This window comes from Neolamprologus multifasciatus, chromosome 14, assembly GCF_963576455.1.
Source record: "Neolamprologus multifasciatus chromosome 14, fNeoMul1.2, whole genome shotgun sequence".
Taxonomy (NCBI): domain Eukaryota; kingdom Metazoa; phylum Chordata; class Actinopteri; order Cichliformes; family Cichlidae; genus Neolamprologus; species Neolamprologus multifasciatus.
In genome coordinates this window covers 22,472,749-22,494,098 of record NC_140452.1, presented here as the reverse complement: position 1 = coordinate 22,494,098, position 21,350 = coordinate 22,472,749, and the positions used below count along the sequence as shown (strand labels likewise).

The following is a 21,350-nucleotide window of genomic DNA, read 5'->3' as shown; positions in this document are numbered from 1 at the left end:
CCTCCAGTCTGGGTACCCTGTTTTGCCACTCTGATCACAAAAACAGGATATATGTGGGTTTATGTGTGTGTGTGTGTGTGTGTGTGACATACACACACATAAAGACACACTACTAAAAGGAGCATTTCTACCTCACCAAGACCACACAGGGAGGGCAGAGGAGTTGCTATGGCAACATGCTGTTCAGGTGGTTGTCAGGTGATGACAGAGAAAGGAGGATGGAGGGATGAGATGTCCTGTAGAAAATGAATAGAAGGAAGCTGGAGAGAGTGAGAGAGAGAGAATGAGAAAAAAATGGAAAGGAACAAAGCACACTGCATGAAAATAGAGAGGAAGGGGGGAAAGAGAGGCTGTAGCTAGAGCAGTTGGAATAAAAAGATGAGCCAGGAGTAACTGAAGAGCATCCTCCTAATAGGCCAAGAGCACCTTAGGTAAGCTTTCACATATCAGTCAGTCAGTGTCCTTCTCACCATTCAGTCATTGGTCTTACTCTGATAACAGCTCTGTAGGCTGATCTAAGAGGCTCCAAGTTGTGTGCTGGCATAAAAAAAGGTTTGGAGCAAGGACGTGCAGGTGGTCAATGTCTAATAGTGAAATGGCTACTCCTGCAACTTTATGTTTTGGCTTGCTTTCAAAGGCACTCTCACCTTTAAATAAATGGTAAGTTCAGATTTGTTTAAGTGTGAATTTGCCCACAGGTTCATATTGAATGTAAGAATGTCCTGTTCTTACCTAAGTGATGGGTTGTCTTCATTCTGAAGACAGCTGGAGGTCAAAATGTAGTTTAATAGCTTTATTGAGGGTTCTATGGCATAACATTCTCTATCTCCTAGCTGTTACAGTGCAGTGCAAAGAATTTCTTCACTAGGAACAGACCACAGATCAAGTCAGAAATCAGGAGCTCTTAAAGTTGTTATGAATGCACATATGGAAAAGAAATACAAACAATTAAAAAAATATATATTTAGAATCCCATCTGGTAGTACAATGTTTCTCTCCGTTACTTTTCCATATGGGTGGCCTCAGTGTGGAGTGGATTAAGAGCTAGCTGCAGTAGCAGAGAGATGTGATACTGTAACAAGAGATGTGGAGTTGTAACAAGAATGAAAAAGGAAGAGAGGTTCAAACGCAGCCTGTCTTCACTGCGCTGGACAGATGGATAATCCTCATGTGAAGTGGGCGTGAATGTTAGTTTGTTGGTATTGGAAAGTTCTGCAGATGAGTGTCTAATCAGACTGTTTGAGCAGTTTAGCGTTCAGAGGGATTTCTTTGAGGCCTCAGGCAGCAGTCGGTGACCACCGGTTGCTATGTGAAAATGAATATTACCTGACCAGCTGTGAAGGGTTCTGGTAATTGTCGGTGTGAAATCAATTGCTAAAGCCTTAACCACGAAGGCCTAGTGACTGGTAAGTGACTTCCTGGTAACCAGTTGGGGAGTGGTTTCTGGAGGTTGCCGTCACTAGTGTGAAATCTGTTGTAAAAGGGTATATGGTGCTGAACCGAAAACCTAATTGCAATTAGTAGTTAGCAGATTCCCAAGGTTGCCCATAGTTTGCATGAAGGTGTTGACTTATCTGCAAATACTTGCAAACTACTTGCCACAGTGAAACTGTGAAAAGTACAACATAAACCAGAAATGGAGAATGTTGGCTTCAAAGTAAAAGTGCCATCCAGATCCACTGCAGCCTGTTGGTAAGAGTGAGAAAAAGAGAGCGAGGATGACTCTTCTTGATCTTTATGTTCATGACACGAGGTTGCTGATGCCAGTAATCTTGCCCATTTGTTTATTTTGTTTTTGCTGTTTCTTTATCCTTCCTTTATTTGTGCAAAATAAAGGCACAAATAGATAATAAAACTAAACCTGGACTCTCTTTATTAATCTACTCACTGCACATCATGTAAAATACTACAAAACATGCTTAGTTCACTCCAGTTGAGACATTTAGGAGATAATGCTGTTTTTTTCTTTTGTCTTCATGAAAGAGTTATTCTCCCTTTCTTTATGAGGTTTTTAGACAGTGGATGCCAGGGGTCACTAGGCCACAGTCTCCCCCAGGACACAAGCTTGTGTGTCAGCTGGAGGGAAACAAATATCTGGTCCAGGGAACTAGAGAAAGAACTGTTCTTTGATGGCCTCAGTCACCATCTGTGAAAGGTGAAAAAAAAGCAAGATGAGAAAGAGAGATACAAGGTAATTCTGTTGAGTATGTTATAATGGGAGAGACAAAAGTAAAAGAAAGCTCAATAGCATGGTATTAGAAAAAAAGAGCACAGAAGGGATGTGTATATGTGTAAATGCAATTGGGTGTAAGGGGATTGTGGGGGGGGGGGGGCAATAGTTAGATTTAAAAATAGGCCTTTTGAGAATCATAATGTAAGTGATGAAGGGTGAAGCATGGAGAGAGAGGGAAGTGTTGGTGATTTAGGATAACAAGGAGGAGATTTGTAAAGAGGAATGATATCAGATTTACATGCAGATCTGGAAGCTTGATAAAAAAGATAAAGGGAAGAAGGTGGCTTTGAGGATTGGAGTATTTACCTTGAAACTCAAACTGTCTTGACTGGATTTTAGTAGGGATTCTAAGGCTACCCATCCCTACGAACGTAAACACAGGGACACGAGGACAGAGCGTTTGTGAGTCACTGTTACTGACACAGTGACCCAGTCTGGAAGATGTAGGTTACCCTTTCTTGTAGCCCTCAGGTTTCTCGGGAACTGACTCAGATTTACTGACACAAAGCCGGTCTATTGTTTTGTGCACTGATACCCAAAATAAACTGTAAAACATCCACTGTACAGAAATAAAAATCCAACTGCCCATCTTCACCATACGTTCCTTTTTCTTGCATAATGATAACAGTGAATGCATTTTCTGTCAAGTTGCAGATTTGAATGTATTTTATTCGCAATGAATTCCAAACATTAGACACTGTTTCTCTCATCTGAATGACTGGGTGCAAGTGAGCTGACTCAGTGCAGTTCACAAACTTGCTCCGATTGTAATTCATTTTATTCTAACAGTCTGCATGTTTCCTATAACATCAAGAGCATCTTCTCCGGGGATTTGGCAGGGATTCATTAATCAGACAATAGGAGCTAGATGGTCCTTAATTGTTCCCAGCTCCTCATTTTTGTGCTCTTGTGCTTTCAGGCTCTGCAGAAGTTAGCGAGTCAGTACCTAAAGAGAGACTGGCCTGGAATCAACCCTGATGACCAGAGAACAGACTATAGGTAGGTTTGTGTGTTTGCATATGACACAGAAAAATGCACATATTACATAAAATTAGGAGCTGGAAGCTACTTTGTCTTCTTGCATCATCTACAAATTTATTTCAGCTGCAGTGTTCACATGAAGGCTGAAATTATACTGTGCTGGAGTCGTTCAATATTCTAGAAAAAAATCGTCATCGTCTACAGCACAGTTATGAGTCATTATTTACTGTAACAGAGGCACTGAAATAGAAGACTTGAAGTTGGATCTAAGTTAGTGTGACAAACAGAAATAATGCATCACGACACAAATTTTCTCCCCTTGTGGTTTCCTGCTCACACAGTTTTTTTAAAACCCACATTTTAAAAAACGTGTCCAATATCCAAGCAAATGGATATTGGATGAATTAAATAATCCAGCTGCAGAACTCAGTGCTTTTTCTCTCCTACTAGGAATGTGTATGCAGTGTGGAGGTCCTATTTAGAAGGTACAGTCCAGGTGAGCCAGTCCAGGCTCAATGTATGCGACAATTACAAGAGTCAAGTATCAGAGCCCGCTAAGACTGTTAGACTGTACAAGGAGCAGCAGCTTAAAAAGGTGAGTTGGTCATTTTTTTCCTGAAGCAGTATTTGTTCTCTGTTGCTGCTGCATCTTTCCAATGTGCTTGCTCAGAGTTAACTTCATGTTGTTCTGCTTGTTCTTCAAACATATGCCTGTTGTCTTTTTCCCTTTTCACAGACAATAGATCAGCTGAGCGGCATTCAAGCAGAGCTGCAGGAGTCAGTGAAGGAGTTGGCCAAAGCTAAGAAAAAATACTACGACTGCGAGCAGGTTGCCCACGCTATACGAGAGAAGGCCGACATCGAGGCAAAGTAAGTCTGCCGCAACACTGTGCACGTGGGTGTGTGTGTAGGGCTTTTCAGGTAGTTGCCAAGTCAGTTTAGTGAGGGGATCTGGTGTCCCTGTTATGCTGTGGAGGGCACATATTTGCCTGGCACGAGTTGGGTCCACTTGCAAATCAATACAAAGCTGTTCTAATTTTTTATTGTCTTTGATTTTGAGCGGTGCAGTTACCAGATTTAGATGAAATCGGTTGCAAAGAGGATGCTGCACCAAAAACCTCTTTGTGATTGCTTTGATTGCTTGAGGGTTGTGTTTTGTTTGTATTGAAGACACTGATTTGTCAATTCATCTTATTGATGTGACCAACAGATTTCAACCAACTATTACTTTGATGGTTACCATTCAGTTCAATTCAATTGTATTTATCTAGCACCAAATCACAGCAACAGTTGCCTCAAGGTGCTTTATATTGTAAGGTAAAGACAATTATACAAAGAAAACATTCATACACTATATTGCCAGAAGTATTCACTCCTCTGCCTTCATATGCATATGAACTTGAGTGACATTCCATTCTTAACCCATAGGGTTTAATATGATGTCAGCCCACCATTTGCATCTATAACAGCTTCAGTTCTTCTGGGAAGGCTTTCCACAAGGTTCAAGAGTGTGTTTATGGGAACCTTTGAATAATCTTCCAGAAGCACATTTATGAGGTCAGAAACTGATGTTGGATGAGACGGGCCGGCCCGCAGTCTCCACTCATAATTCATCCTAAAGTTGTTCTGGCGGGTTGAGATGAGGACTCTGTGCAGGCCATTCAAGTTCTTCCACACCAAACTCACTCATCCATGTCTTTATGGACCTTGCTTTGTGCACTGGTGCGCAGTCATGTTGGAACAGGAAGGGTTCATCGCTTCATGGCTCAGTTGCTGTCATTTCCAGTCGCTTCCACTTTGTTATAATACCACTAACAGTTTACTGTGGAATATGTAGTAGTGAGGAAATTTCAGTGCTAGGCTTACTGCACAAGTTGTGTCCTATTATGGTACCACTCTGGAATTCACTGAGCTCCTGAGAGCGACTCATTCGTTCACAAATATTAGTAGACGCAGTCTGCATGCCTAGAGGCTTGATATTATACACCTGTGGCCATGGAAGTAACTGGAACACCTGAATTCATTGATTTGGGTGAGTGAGGGAATACTTTTAGCAATATAGCGTAGATTGCGCCACACTTTTTAGCTTTGGTTCATTTCTGTGCAACCTACAGGTGACTGCAGCAAACTGATAGCAACGAAAGACATTGCAAGGTTTTCGGTGTAGCACCTCTTTGAGACCCATTTCACCTATTTACTGCCTGTGGGTCACTGAATGATGTTTAGGCCTGTGTGAATAAAGCTTAAGAGAGCGCTTTACACAACCGTGTATCACAACACCAAAATGAGAGAAGAGTCCTCCTAAATATCAAGTCACACCCGAAGTCTACTGGTGGTAAATCCTGTCTCCCTACACTTGTCTTACTTAGAAACTTTATGTTGGATTTTTCTTTAATTTACCACACTTCTTGGTAAATATATAAAAATGGTGTGACTAAACAGGTGGTCTCCATGGTGAGGGAGAATGCAATCAAGAGAGTGAAGCTGGTTAACCTCATAAGGAGAATGTGTGTGTTTCTGTTTGGAGAGAGATAAAGAAAGGGAAAAACATTGTCATCGAGGATGAAAGAAGCAATCAGTCATAAACATACACAGGTGTTTGAAAGAAGGAGAAAAAATACAGATGAAAAGACATGAAAACAACAAGAGAGGAACAGTAAAGAATAGTGTGGAAACATTTACTGACTTTATTTTTGATGAATCAGCTAACCACATCTAAATGATGTTAATTTGATATTATTAATTAATTTGAAGCATAGCTCCAGCAGATATATAGAGAATACTGTTGATGTTGATTGAAAGCACTTTTTTTCTTGTGACCCTGGTGTCTGTCCTTTACTTTTTAATTACCTTCCAAGCTTAAGAGGCTTTCTGATTGAACAGCCACCTGACCTTTTTCTGCTCTAAGAATTCAAATCTTGAAGCTTTGCAGTCTCACAATTAGTTCCAGAGTTTGATCTGGAGCTGATGAGTGTTGTTTTCCTCCCATCCCTTGGTAGCAGTAGCTATGGTGACATTTTCACTTCATTGAATTCTCAACCCCTGGTTTGCACTCACATCGATTGGCCAATCTACTCTTTTCTGTTCTCTATCGCTCAGTAGAAAGTAGCAGCGACGGAAATAACTGTATCGCCTGTGTGCCATTATTGGAGAGTATGCACATGCGTATGTGTTTGAGAGGATAAAAATGGCGAGGCACAAGGAACACACAGGAAGAAATTGGTGTGAATGTTATTTTTAACAGCACTCGGGGTGTAAAGTAGGACTTAAGTAGAAGCATTTTACAGGTACTCTCGTGCGCGGGGAACTGGCAGAGAAAATTACACAATGAAGCATTTGCATCGGCAAGTGTAAGATTTAATCGAAATAAGCATGCTTTTTTAAATGTTTTTGTGCTCATGCGCACAGCTACACATGCCGGGAGGAGACAGGCTTTCTCTGTCATTGATACAAATGAGTGTCTGGATCAGGCTCACATTCATCACTGTCAAGTCTCGCTCTGCTCAGGCCAGGGTTCGTCTATAAAGTCTGGTCCGAATCAGAGGATGGAGATGTGGTAGAAATCCTTGGATCTTCCCTTCTGTCGTCTTTTACTTGACATGTTAAATTTAGAAATGTGAATACACAAAAAGTTTACACTGTTTAAAAAAAAAAAAAATAGATACTTATTATTGTTTTGTTTTTTGTCTTTTTCAGGTCTAAACTGGGTCTTTTTCAGTCAAGAATTAGTTTACAGAAAGCAAGTGTAAAGGTAAGAACCTGAAACATAACAGCGGCTTGTTTAGGCAGGGCTTTCAGATTTATTACTTTGAACAATTATTTAAAAACAAGTAGCAACACTATACACATTTTTTCTGTCTGTTTTTTGAAGTTGAAAGCAAAAAGAAGTGACTGTAACTCAAAGGCGACACAGGCCAGGAATGACTACTTGCTAACGCTAGCTGCTGCCAATGCTCACCACGATCGCTACTACCATACAGATCTGCTGCACTGCATACAGGTAAATACAGAAAGATGAAAGAAAGGAAATGAATGAGGTAAGTGGTGTGAAAGTGGAAACACAAAGCCAACATTAAAGACTCGAGATTTTAATGCTGTTGCAATATTTTGCTTTACTAGATCAAGTACTGACTTAAGAGCCTCCCTTGGATAATATCCGGAGGGATTTTTTAAATTTTTTTTTGGACAGGAATGAGGAAGCATTTTTCTGGTTTCATAATATAAATTGGGGAGCTTTGAATTTAAGTTCCGTTTTGGGAAAATGTGTTCCTTTCATGAGTCCACAAAGTCAGACTCCCATTCACTGTCAGTAAAATAGCTGGTAGGGAAATATCACACACGAAAAAGTGTTGATTTCACAGTTTTGAGTCTTCAAAGAAAGTGTCAGCGTTGTGCGGATTTACGATTTGAAAGGGGCTTATGTGAAGAAAAGTGAGCCATGCTAATGTCAACTTAAACCAAATCATCAGTGGGCAGGAAATTATCATTTTCAGCTGATGGAATATCAAAAAAGACATTCTTTTGTCTTTGGTCTTTTATTTTAAACTGCTAAGATAATTGAATACAAAAGGTGGTTACGCCCAGTCTTTATTAGACACAATATTATCTTGCTGAGCTGTTTCAGTTGTGATACTGCTTTAATTATGATCTGTATGAAAATACACACACAAAAATCCCAGTCTGTAATTCACTTACAGCCTAGCTACTCTGTTGTACATACATGGGCTAACATGCTCACAGATACAACACATAAAGTAAAAGTCTCGCAACATCATATGTTTCCTTATATTTTGCTTCCAACGAGCCAGAATTTCTTGGAATTTTTAAAGTGGTCTCGAGCAATAGTTCTCCAGGATGTCTGAAGGTCTTTTTTTAAGTTTCTCTGGCTGCTTTTTCACTAATTTTCAGTCCATTACTTTTACTTGACCATTTTCATGAAACATTCAAGCATAAAACAGCACCTAACTCAAGGGATGAAAAGAAACCAATTTTTACATTTTTTAAGCAATTTGTTACTAGTAGTATGTCACAAAACACCATTTGTTCCAGTTTCTTGTGTTGAATCTATTAAAAATGCCAATGATAACACAGACACGTTAGAGCATTTTTGCTCTAACAAGTGATTTCCAGAGATCTATTAGATGAAAACTTGGCATATCTCAGCATGGTGTGCAGTGCACATTGAAACAGTTTGAGGAAACTGGACAAGTGGAAGACAAAAGAAAAAGTGGCCGGCCTAAAAACTGCCTATAGAGGTGCAGAGATGCATCTGACACTTCAATTGGTCTATTCTCTACTGTTCACTAAAGCCTCAAAAGAAGTGTCTCAGTAGAAAGGGTGGCTGTCAACAAACATTGTTAAGGAAGGGAGAAAAAGCTGAGATGTGCCAAATCAGTAGTGAGAATCAGTAGTCCAGAGTGTCTACAGCCATCGGTAAAACTGTCATTGTTTGAAGCTGCATTTCAGCCAGTGGTGTTGGGTATCTTGTTAAAATTTGTGGAATTATGAACATAGAAAAGCATAATGAGATTTTAACCCACTGTACAGTACTATCTGGAAAACGTCTGATTGACAATTGCTTAATTCTTCAGCATGAAAAATCCTCAGGCGTGACTGATAGTTAGTAGTCCTGTTATAGACACACATGTTGGTCTGTTTTACATGTGCAGCTTTATTGCTCTTGTTTTTCTCATTAGTCTGACTATCAGTTAAATGGTACTCAGGATTTCAATAGTATTAAATAAAATTTAAGTTTTTTTCTTCTGTTTCTTGGCTTTTGACTCCTTGTTTATTTCTTCTCCCATCTTCTTTTCTGTCTTCCCTCCTCACTCTCGCATGCTCTGCCTTAGGCATGCACTAGTATCTATACTACGAGGCCATTCTGAATAATAGATCCTTAGCTTCTTGTGACAGAAGGACAGGACTGCAGGGAAATATGCACATACACAAATATGCGCATGAAAACACACACAGAGAATGAGGGACATTGCTAGAAGGAAGCAAGCTGTCTGTCCTCCCTCTCCTTCCTGTGCTGATTCATTTGTGGTGTTTACCTGAAAATATCAGCACTCTTGAATGTATGAGTTCTCTCTGCAGTTCAAGGAAAGCGTGAAATCTTTTCCATGAACGCATTCCTGTATGCTTTTGGGGCCTTTTCATCTCCATGTTCAACAGATATTGTAGTTATCCCATGAAATGTTTGAGATTAAATGAGTTATAGTGGTAAGAATCGGCTTTCTTCCTTCCTAGGTCATCTGAGAAAAGAAAATGATTAAGTGTGAAATAGATGACTGAAGGATAATAGAATAGTTTCTCTGGGGATGATAGGCGAGGAAACTTGTAATTGATAGCCTTGTTTAGATCAAATCTTCCCTTCATAAATACTGACTGTACTGAGAGTTGTAGTGAGGCTGCGGTAATAACTTAAATCTTATAGGTGAGCCGTCCTTGTCAATGCGACAGCTGTAGTGAAAGGGCAGAGGAAGAACCGACTGCTCAACGTCTCCCTCTGCTGTCAGCAGTTTATGCTGTTATTAATGTCGGTCTTTAAAGTTGCCGGCTAGACATTGACACACACAACCACACACCCTCACACTTGCACCTCTGCTGCCCCGTCTGCTCCCCTGTGCTGCCCTTATTGTTCCAACTGATGCAGTCATTCAACCCAAACACAGACACACACACACAAACACACATCCACTGGCCATGGTATAGGGACGGACAGGGCTTTTTCTGGAAGCTGACTCACTTCATTTCAACACTACCGTAAATGGATAAAAAAAGGAGGGGAGGAAGAGAAGAAAGGGGGAGGAGGAAATGACCAGAATGATGAGGGAACATTTAGAGAGAAGTCAGCCAGCAACCCACCCTTAATGACATAATGTCCTTGTCAATATCCCATTGTTTTTGAGGCTGTGTTGTGTGTGAATGCTGTGGGTTGTGGGTTTTATGTTGTTGTTTTTTTAATGTGTTTGTCTGTGTAAGAAGGAGACAGACGTAGGTGTTAGCTGGAGGCTGCAGACTTGGCCTAAATGATCCGCTGGTTAGAATAGTGTGTGCACGTTTCTGAGACTTTGGCGCTTTGGCCAGAGGAGTGCGTGTATGTGTGTGTCTCTGAGCATTTGATCACTGATGTCTGTGTGTCTGCCTTCTCTGTGTTTTGTTGAATTGGAATCTGAACCCCTTCACCTTCCTCTGCAGCTGTGAGAACACCATCCAAAGAACACACTCACACACACACACACACACACACACACACACACACACACACACGTGTCCCATAAACACATTTTTTTCAGTAAGTCTCTCTTTTTTGCTCTCACCCACTAATACCTTTTATACCTTTTCAAAATGCTCTCCCTTCCCCTCTTCTTCCTCTCCTCCTCCCCTCCGTTAGCCCCGCTCTCTGTCTGTTTGGCAGCGTTGCCTACAGCTTGGCAGCAGTATCCCGGCTGCCCATAGAAAGGCTGTTCACTTGGACTGCATACTTCATTAAAATGACTTTGTATCCGTGCATCAGAAACGCTAATGTTAACAGTTGTTAAATAAAAACATCTGCGTGGTTTTGGGCCTTCCTGTGACTTCGTTCCCTCCCTCTCACCTCTTTATATTTTTCTCACCATCTTTCTCTTCACTTTTTCACCTCTTCCTTTTTTAGTTTAGTGTTTTTCATAAAATCCTTTTTAATGGCCCATGGAAACATGCCATATACTGCATTTAAAGTTATAATATACAGTACGTCATGGGAGGCGGCGATGTGAGTGAGGCGTGTTTGTTTGTAACAGAAGTGGGCTTTGCTATGCTGAACTTTATTTCTGTTCAATTTGACTGTATTTCCTGTAAGTATTTTGCATGTTTCGGGGTGCATTCTAGTGAAATTTAACATAAAATAAAGCTTGAAATTACCTTCCACACAAGAAGTCTCAGTTGATTTAGTCCTGCTACACAGTAGCTTATGCAATAACAGAAAAAATCATTAACAGAGGAAATTGTCCCACCCAACAAATGCAACAAAAATAACACAAAAGCATGGAGCTGTCAATCAGTTATAGTGTAATCACTGGACTATGGACCTCAAATATGATTTTTTAAACATAGACGTGCATTAGTAGATTATGTAACAAAATCACAATACATTTATGGATATCTAAACACAAGATTTAATTTGAGTTTACGACAAACTAGCAACGCTTATTCACATTCTGTTCTTTTTGTCTATTTCTTAGTGTCTCCTCCTGATTCCCTTGTCCTCTCTGCTTTATCATTAAGGATTGTGGAATTACATTGAATTCATCCATGCTTCAGTGTAACCCCTGGTTCCTCTCTTTCTCTGTCTGTCTTCTAGGCCTTGGACGGCAGAATCTATGAGCACGTCAAAGACTACCTGGTGGCACTTTGTCGCACTGAGCTTGAGGCCTCCCAGGCTACACACAACACGTATCAGTTCCTTTTGGACAAATCCACCAGGGTGAGTCAGACAATACAAAAATATGCTGTGACCCTGAAACCAAGCTATCAGGGTTTATTTGTGAAATGATCAGAGCAACATTTTCATGTCATCTGTAATTAAGAAGCTCTATTTTTTCTTTGAATCTGTGGTAAGACATTTCTATGGAACCCACTGGAAGTGTTTTGACATTCAGCAGTTTTTTTCTTTCTGTGTGCATAATTTTTTATTTTATTTCTTTAATTTCTTTGTGTCTGTCTGTAGTTTAGTGGCTTACACAGCCACCTCACAAGCAGATCTTCAGTTCTGTTGCAGAAGTAGGCACGAATCATTTTGGGGTTGTGTCAGGAAGGAAATCTGGTGTAAAAATCTGTCAAAATATAGTTAGAGCTACCTTCTTTTGTGACCCTGTGTGAATAAGGGAGCAGCTGTGTGTACCTTTTGTGTGGCATGATGAGGTTTCTATTCTACTTTAACTGTGCAAGAAAGACACAACACAGTGACTTTTTTTGATTAACGCAGCATGTAGTCACAGGCAAATTGAGAAAGGTTAACTTCAGGACCCGAACGCATTATCAGGGGTTATTTTGCATGTTGCCATTTTACTGAATGTCACTGTATTTCAGGATTGTTTGCTCACCACATCGCTTCTAACTGCTTCCTGTATGGGACAGTTTCTCACTGGTTCGGGTCTCATCCTAAGCTACACTCACACTAGCTTTGGTTTGAATGTTATGTCTTCAGAAACTTGACTTAACTTCTGAACCATATCCCTCTTGGACTGAAAAATTAATCCCTCTAAAGTCAAAATATGAACCCACAAATGTATGCATGAAAATGAAACACTCACCCACTGTGGGCTTCAGATGTGGCAGTGGGAAAAAAAATTGTCGTTTGCATCCTCGAAGGGAGCAGAAGCCTCGTCACACATGAAGTTCAGCAGACTCTTGTATTGTCGGGTTTACACAGCACCAAACTTGCATGCAAAATGTACTGGATTAAAGATCTCCTTCTCTCTTTCTTTCAGATAATGCAGGAGTACAACCAGCAGTTGTTCATGCAAGAGAATCCGGTGTTTCACAAAGCGCACGACTTCCAGTTCCAGCCCAGTGAATGTGACACGGTGAGACTCACACAGCTACACACAGATCTCCTGGATTAATACTCATGTATCACTAGTACTTAGATTGTTTGTACACAAACCTGTTCACAGCAGGACTGTCACTCCACTTCTCTTGCTGACTCACACACACACATACATACACACATATGCACAAACTCCCACACACAGACAGCAGCCAGCCATGTGGGCTTTCCTTTCATCCTGTGTTTTCTGTCCTCTCTAATATCTTAAAATGTTGCTTAAATCCTTAAGTTGAGTGATGAAACAGAATTCATTTACCGCAGTTCTGATTTAGAGAGTCACATTAAAACATCTGGGGCTGAGAGACCTGCCAAGTTAAAAATCCGTGAGCCAAAGCTGTGATCGCCCTTTTTTCTCTTGAGATATCTTTGGGCCTTTTGTTCCCAGACTTTGGGGATTTCTTTATATTAACAGTTTCAGATGGAGTTGCCCAGTTAACTAATGTCTGCTGACAACGTGAAAAACGCATGAATCGGCTCTGTGTTCAGATGTTGCGTGTCCGTTGGGAGCGTATCTTTCTAGCCTGGGATTTGTTTTGTCATTTACACAAGCTAATTTAATCATTTAAATTCAATTGGTTGCTGAATGCTACAAATATTTTAAATTGTTGTCAAGTGATCACGGTCTGTGTGATCGGAATGGAGCAGTGGGAATCATGCTGTCTCCTCTCCTCTTTGGGGACTTGTTAAGTCTTTCTGGCTAAAAAAAGAAATTGCTCTCACTGGACACTGTTTCTAATACCTTTCTAGAGTAGTATCCTTCTCTCCTGTGTCTGAGTCATATTGTGCACTCTCCTTTCTCTACATTTCTCTTTCTCTCTCTGGGTTCTGCCAGTTTCTCCTTGCCTCTGATCTTTTGCCTTGTTTCAAGTGTTCTAACAGTTTTCTCTGTAACAATGTTCTCTTCCTTCTTTGTGTCTTCCTGTTCCTGTTCAAGCTTTGCTAACAGTTTTTCCCTAAACTCTTTTTCCACTAATTGCTCCTTGTGTTTGTCTGTCTGTGTGCTTGCACTGCTGCTCTTTGGGTGTGTGGTCTGCGGATGCCTGGATGTCTATTTGTGTGTGTGTGTGTGTGTGTGTGTGTGTGTGTGTGTGTGTGTGTGTGTGTGTGTGTGTGTGTGTGTGTGTGTGTGTGTGCCAGACTCTGAGCTCGGTGCAGCAGTTGGTGGACATTGAGCCGTCGCCCGTCAGTGCCATGAGAATGACCCTGGCACAGGTAGTCTTAACTGTTGTCAGCATTCCTATCATACTTCTCAGACCATGGCTTATCTGCTTCATTCTGTTTATACTGACTGCATCATTTACTGTAAGAAGCTTTCAGTCGGCCATGAGCCAAACAAAGCGTAATAATGCAGTTTAACTTAACACCTCAGGCTGTGATTGATGTTTCAGCATGGCACTGGACAAATCTGAAACCTCATACACTCACAGGCTACTTTATTAGTTATACCTTGCTAGTACTGGATAATCAATCTCCTGTTTCACCACATCAAGTGCTCTATTGGATTGCGATCTGGTGACTGTGGAGTCCATTTGAGTACAGAGAACTCACCAGTTCTGTTCAAGAAACAAGTTTGATATTATTTGAGCTTTGTGACATGGTGCGTTATCCTACTGGAAGCAACAATACACAGTTAGACTGAGGAATTCAAACAATGATCAGCTGGCACTGAGTGTGCCAAGACAATATTGCCCACACTAACAGTTCATATAAGACAGAATGGATCCATGCTGTCATGTTGTTTAGACCAAATTCTGCAATCTGACTGTTGCAGCAGAAATCGAGACCATACCAAGTTTTTCCAGACTTCTATTGTCCAATTTTGGTGACTCTGAGCCTCTTTTCTGTTTATAACGAGCAAGAGTGGCACCTGTTATGGCCTTCTGCTGGTGCAGCCTATCTGCTTTGAGGTTCATATGTTGGTTGTAAAAAGTGGTCATTTGAGTTAAAGCAGTCTAGCCATTCTCCCCTGACCTCTGGCATCAAAAGGCATTTTCTCCCAGAGAACCTCAGCTCACTGGATATTTTCTCTTTTTTGGACAATTCTTTGTAAACCTTAGAGATGGTGGTGTGGGAAAATCCCAGCAGATCAGCAGTTTCTGAAACACTCAGACGAGCCAGTCAGGAACCAACAACCACGCTATGCTCAAATCAGCTTCAGCCGGTCATTTTGACTATGTCTTCATGGCTACGTGACTTAGCTGTTGCCATGTGATTGGTTAATTAGATATTTATGTTAATAAACAGTTAAATAGGTGTACCTAATAAAGTGGCTGGTGAGTGTGTGTTCATAGGCACCCAACAGAGAAACCTTTTTAACCCTCACTGGTAGCAATCTTTCAATTTAAGTTATATTTCCTAGATTTCTAGCGCATGCTTGGAGTGACCTGTTATAGTGAGAAAAAAAAAACAGAAAAATACTTGATTTTTCATAGTTGTGCACACTATTTACTAATGTTGTCACTATGGATCTCTTTGCCTGTGATTATGATGCTTTTGATGATACTTTACATTATAATTTTCTTTAAAAACAACTGTAGTGTCAGTGAGCTGACACGTTTTTGACTTAGTGACATGACAAATCAATGTTAACACTCATTAAATTAAACTTTGCTGAACTAGACGCCCAAGTATGACATGCTCTGTTTGGCAGGGACTTCTTCTGATCTAACTCTGATTGACAGGCAGACAGTTAGTCAGCTAGAATAACCTTTATATTCCAAGTATCTTGGAGAGCAGTGTGGGCCTATCCCTCTTTTAAACAGAAATTGTGCTCTAACCAGTTGGAGCACCAAGACTTCATACAGCATGGCGGTGAGGGTGAGCAAAGTATTATTGTGTGTTGGGAATAACTGAGAAAAGCAGCTGAGGATGGGCTCAAATCTGACAGCACACTATGCAGTGATAAAACCCAGAGCTCTTTTGTTATTACTGGAAAAGAATCACGTCTTGTTAATAGTCATTAACACATCATTGTGCTTTATAAATGATCTGTTTTTATATGGCTCTCAGCTTTGTGGCTTAGGGAGGAGGTTGTTGATTTTGGCCTACAGCAGTCAACACTTTAACCACAGACAATAAAACGAGAGTGTACGGTTTGTTTGTTTTTTAGGTTAGATTTTCTCCTTTTACTGAAATACAGCGGAGGTTAAAGAACTTTCATTGCCCGACTTTTTATGTCCATCTGTCACCGTAACAAGACCGTGAGACACTCTGGGATAACCACACAAGTGGCTGCAGATCGGATTATGACATCATCCACATAGTTGGCGTGAGAACTAAAAATAAACATGACAAATATGTGGGAGTTTCTGAATTACATGTTAAGATTTTATCTGCTCAATGCGACTTTGCTTTTGTGCACCAATAGAATAATCAAACCAGAGAATAGAGCAGCAGCTGATGAATTTTTCTTATTTAATATCTAAAAAGGCCACAGTTCACCTGATTGTTACAACTATTCCACCTGACATAAACCTCGCAACGACAGCTGACTACACTGAGGCGGTTCAGCCATTACTGGTCTATTTAAGGAAGTTCTTTATGTTTCCTGCATTTTCTAGTTGCTTCATCATAATCAAGCAATGAAGGCACACTTGCACGATAGCTGAATACCGTTGGTGGCTTTGGCTTCTCATGACCATTGTCATGACTCATCTGATGCCGTAACCTTATGTCATCTTTTAAAATATCACCATACTGTCATCAACATCCTGAAAGCTGATGTGTCATAGTTTAGTGTAATTGTCCTTTACAAATTTGTTATGGGTTCAAGATGTAATCACTGGAAACTGAATGAGCACCTCCGTAATTGCTTTGTTTTTCTTTTTGTTGTTTGTGTGTCCTGATTTCCATTCAAAATCATGCTACGTATATCTTACATGTTGATTATTGAATTCTTTGTGTCTGCATGTGTAAGATAAGCCCATAAAACATAAAATATGAAATAATACTAAAGCTAACACTGCATTAAATTTACATGTTGTGAATGTAGACATCATACTGTAGTTGTACACATACATTTTCTCTGTGCTATTTTAGGAGAACTCATTTTATTCTTTCACTTTTAACACGCATAAAAAAGCATAATCATAGGCAGGTATTTGCTGCAGTCTGAATGCACCGCTGCTGCTCTAATGCAAGTGTAGAAACACTGGAGTCCTAGGCACCCACTGCTTTAAAACTCCATTAAAACACTTCACATAGAAATACTGCTGCCTTGGCTAATTTGTGATACATGTGCTGTTCAGCATGATGAATTTTATTAGTTAAGACAGTGATATGTTTCTAAAAACTGTAGAACAAGAGCGAGAGCCTTATTCAGAGAAAAACTTGTGCAAATGCATTAAATCATAACAAGTCCTAGACCTTTTCTGACATTTTTTTCTTATAATAATATGTGTCTAAGACAAGAAATGTGTTCAGAATGAGTGAATAACCTGCAAGAAGACTGTATCTAAATGATGTGTCTGCCTCTTTAAGTCTGAAAAAGGTTTAGATTTTGAAGATGAAACCATTTTCCCTTATATGTCAGGTCAGTTGTTTATAGTTGTGCCTATTATGGCACCTACAGTCATTGCTAATGTTGTTATTTTCCAATTTATTAAATGATTTAATAAAATAATATTTCACCTTTGTCCAGAAAGACATTTAGAGTGCAGGTTGATTTATCTATTTGGGTGTAACGACATAATCAGTGTGCATCAGGAAGAGTCACATGACTCACATGAGCACTAGAATTTATTTGCAGTATGAACAGTCATGTGAAAGGGAGTGGATCTTTTTTTATTTCAAAGATTTTATGTATTATGACATCATAATAAATAATCTGATCCTTACTAGGTTCTAACTTGAAGTAGTCATTTTCTGCATGACATTTATCAGTCTCTCCTGTCACTGTGGAGGAACTTTGAGGTTTGCAGGTATTTGCATATATCTCTTTCATCATTGTCCTGTTGTATGGCCCCATTTCAGCCAAATGTAGTAAGCTACTACACAGATGGGCTCAGATTTGACTCTAGAGCACTTTGGTATACAGTGGAATTCATTATCGACTAAGTGCCTGCAAGGTGCCCAGGTCCTGTGGCTACAACACAAGCCCAAATCTTCACTCCTTCACCACCGTGGTGGACAGTGGGTATGAGGTTTGTGCTGTTATGCTGTGTTTGGTTTCATGCTTGGTGTGCATTATGGCCAAACATCACCACTTCGGTCTTTGTCCCAGAAGTCTTGTGGGTTGTTCATATGCAGCTTTACAAACCCAAGCTGTGCTAACATGTTGTTTTTAGAGAGAAGAGACTTTTTCCTGGCAACCCTTCCAAAGTTATATTTGTTCAGTTTTATTATTGTACTGTCATGAACTTTAATATTTAACATGCTAACTGAGGCCTGTAGTATCTGAGATGTAGCTCTTAGAGTTTTTTTGCAGTTACTTTGAGCATTGCACGGTCCGACCTCGGTGTGAATTTGCTAGGACATTCTAGCTGATTGAACTATCTTGAATCTTTTCCAGTTGTGAATAATCCTTTTCTCTGTAGAATAATGGAATTGAAATTGTTAGAAAGTGACCATATACACGTTCTCAAAGCGATGGGGAGCAAGAATTGCTTCTTGAGGATCATTGCTGATGTTTTCCTCCTTGGCATCGTGTTACACACACTGACAGAGTGACAAAACTTATAGATGTGCTTACATTTGCTGATGATCGGATAATAATTTGCATTTAATTAGGAACTCCTGGCTGTTACTTACCCTCGTAACTCCCGTGGAAGCAGTAGGGGTGTACTTAGGTTTTCCACACTGTTTCTACGTTTTTGGTTTAGCTTTTGTTTGTCTTTCGAGATGTTTTGTGTTTCATCTGAGGTTGTATTTAAGACCTGGTAAGGATCAGATGATTTTTTTTTACTATGTCCTGATACATAAAACCTTAAAGGGTGTCCTTTCTAGTTCACATAACTGTAGATGCTGGCAGACTATCTGAAATTCAAATTTAAGGAAAGTATTGAGATGCAGGTTCATGACATGTCTGTCACGGACCCGGCTCTGGAGGACTCAGGGGTCCGTGACAATGTCATATTCGAGCCACTGTTCTAATCGAGTTTCCTGCCCTCTCCCTTAACTTGCTGCAATTCTCCTGTGCCTGAATGTAATTAAGCTGTAAATCTCCCATGTAATACACTTGGTTTCACACCTATACTTAGCCAGATTTATGCCCTGTTGTTACAGAATCAGCACATAATTAATAGAGATGATGTGCATGAAAAGGTATAATTAGAATATTGTGTACTTTAGCTGAGGCTAACAGACTTTTATTATCAGATTATGGGAACTCAAACCTCTCAGGTCTGTGCAAACACAGCACTGACGACGAATGTCTATACATGGAAGTCTTTGCAAGATATTTTGCATTGATTTGAGTTATCGCGAGGGAAGCCGGAGTGGGTCATTGTTAAATTACTAGAAAGTATCCTTTTTGTTTCTCAGCCCCTGCTATGATGCATTTTATAATAGATAGAAATGAAAAGATCAATTCTGAGTCATATTTGTAAACAAGTAACCAAAAACAGTCTTTTTTTCAGGGTTTCTTTGGACCATGGCAGACAGCTGTCTAATTTGATTACTGAGTCATGTTTTTTGGACAACAATAGCAAATAATTATGATTAAACTGAAAAATCTGGCTTTAAAAATGCAAATATGTTTCTATGAAATCAGCATCAGTTGTTTAGAGAAGACTGAATCAAATTAAATGATGTTTTTTTTCTTTATTAAAATATTAAGAAATATTTCATCCAACATAGTTAATCTGGATATTGTGGGTGCGTTATTATCAGAATTTGATAGAGTGACCAAAGAACCTCCCAGCTGTCACCAGATTTTCATTCACATACTGCTAAATGATGCATGATGGGCAGAAGTATGCAACATGACCTTTTTCCAGCGAATCCCCGCCCACTTCAAAGCAGTGACAAAGAACAGAAAGAGAGAAAAAAAATAGAAATCTTTCATGTGAAATAAGAAAAGCTCTTTGTTAAGTGCATGAGCTCAGGATTCACTTTGGCTGCATGGTTATAATTGATGTCATATGTTTAATTGGAAGGCCATGCAGATTCCTTGACTGACCCCGTGTGTTTTCTGTAGTATATTTAAAAAAAAAAGCAACAAAATAAAGTCACATGCAAAAAGTGCTGTCACCATGCGCCTCCTCTTCTCTCACTTTGTAGTACACAGAAAAACACACACATGGTGTTTCACGTGTGGTTTTAATAGCAGCTTTTTGTTTCATAAGGTAACAACAGAGCATCGCAACACACACTGTATTAATTACTTGCTATGGAAACAATGTTGCTTTCTTTAGCTTAATTAACAGCCTCTGCGTATTGCACACCTTGAGCTGTTGTTTTTGACACTGTATTTTTGTGTGTTTGCCTGCTGCTGTGGCCTGTCTCTGTGCGGCTGTGTGTGGGATATTAGAGTCGTCAGCTGGAGTCGGAGTCGGGGACGACAGAGGAGCACAGTCTGAACAAGGAGGCCAGGAAATGGGCAACCAGGGTGGCCAGAGAGCACAAGAATATCATTCACTACAAGCGAGTAAGAGGGACACACACATACATACAGACACACTCACAAACATTTGTTGCACGTTTTAGAATGCAACATGTGAATCTTAATCAGGTTAATTTTAAAGTGCACACACATTCCTGTTCTAATCACGCTCTGTGTTTGTGTGTGTTGTTGTCAGTCTCTGGAGGAGTGTGAAAGCCACGGCTTGCCTCCCACAGAGCAGGGAAGATTAGATCTGGAGATGAAGATCGAAGACACCAAAGAAAACATGCGCAAAGCCGAGGTGTGTGACTCAGATCGTCAACGTTTACTGCTGTCTCAGGGTCTGTGTTTAAATATAACCCTGTGTGTATGGTGTTTGCACTTTGTTCCCATCTTCATGTAGCTCTCTTTCCCAGTGCTTTATTTTCATCTTGTAGTCTAAAGGCACGCAAGGTCAGGTGAAGTGAAAACACCAAAATGTGGGTGAATGCAGCGTGTCAGTTGTTCTATCCTGTCAAAACCTGGCGCCGCATGGAGCTACAAGGATACAGAGAACAGATGAATAGATGATCCTTTTCCAACAAATGTTCAGAACACAAACTTTGGAAATACAGCGTGAATTTATTTGAGTACTTATTATGGAGCGGCCTGTCACAGAACGTTTTGCAGTATGTGCACTAATAAAGGAACGAACAGGAAAAAAACGTTTCCAAGAGAGTCTGCCTTGAATAGCAACATGAGATTTATTTTTATAGAAGTAAGAAAAAAGAGAAGGAAAAAAAATCTGTGATGCGATATTGATATCAAAAATAAGCAGATGTTATTATCTGTGTTATTATTGTTGTGTACGGGAAGCTTATTTTTCATTGTTTTAATAGGTCTCTAATGAATGGCTAATGTTTGTTGTTCTGAAACACCATGAAATCTGTGGTACACATTTACATAGAAGTACTTAATGTTGCATATCGTTGTAAACGAGTTGAAGTGCTGCCCACTCTTTGGAC

The 21,350-nt window shown here is 40.0% G+C and overlaps 1 protein-coding gene across 2 annotated transcripts in view; it reads left to right on the top strand.

Moving 5' to 3' along the window:
- The window catches only part of fchsd2 (FCH and double SH3 domains 2), a 69,166-nt gene that overhangs the window by 28,420 nt on the left and 19,396 nt on the right, over window positions 1–21,350 (top strand). Inside the window, exons 4-13 of one of the 2 annotated variants that reach the window (XM_085184552.1) lie at window positions 3,153–3,232; window positions 3,665–3,809; window positions 3,951–4,084; window positions 6,911–6,965; window positions 7,086–7,214; window positions 11,559–11,681; window positions 12,688–12,783; window positions 13,944–14,018; window positions 20,275–20,391; window positions 20,543–20,647. In XM_085184552.1, coding sequence (XP_085040678.1) covers window positions 3,153–3,232; window positions 3,665–3,809; window positions 3,951–4,084; window positions 6,911–6,965; window positions 7,086–7,214; window positions 11,559–11,681; window positions 12,688–12,783; window positions 13,944–14,018; window positions 20,275–20,391; window positions 20,543–20,647 — 1,059 coding nt within the window. The remainder of the gene's footprint in view (window positions 1–3,152; window positions 3,233–3,664; window positions 3,810–3,950; window positions 4,085–6,910; window positions 6,966–7,085; window positions 7,215–11,558; window positions 11,682–12,687; window positions 12,784–13,943; window positions 14,019–20,274; window positions 20,392–20,542; window positions 20,648–21,350) is intronic. The other variant, XM_085184553.1, reaches the window with a different exon arrangement.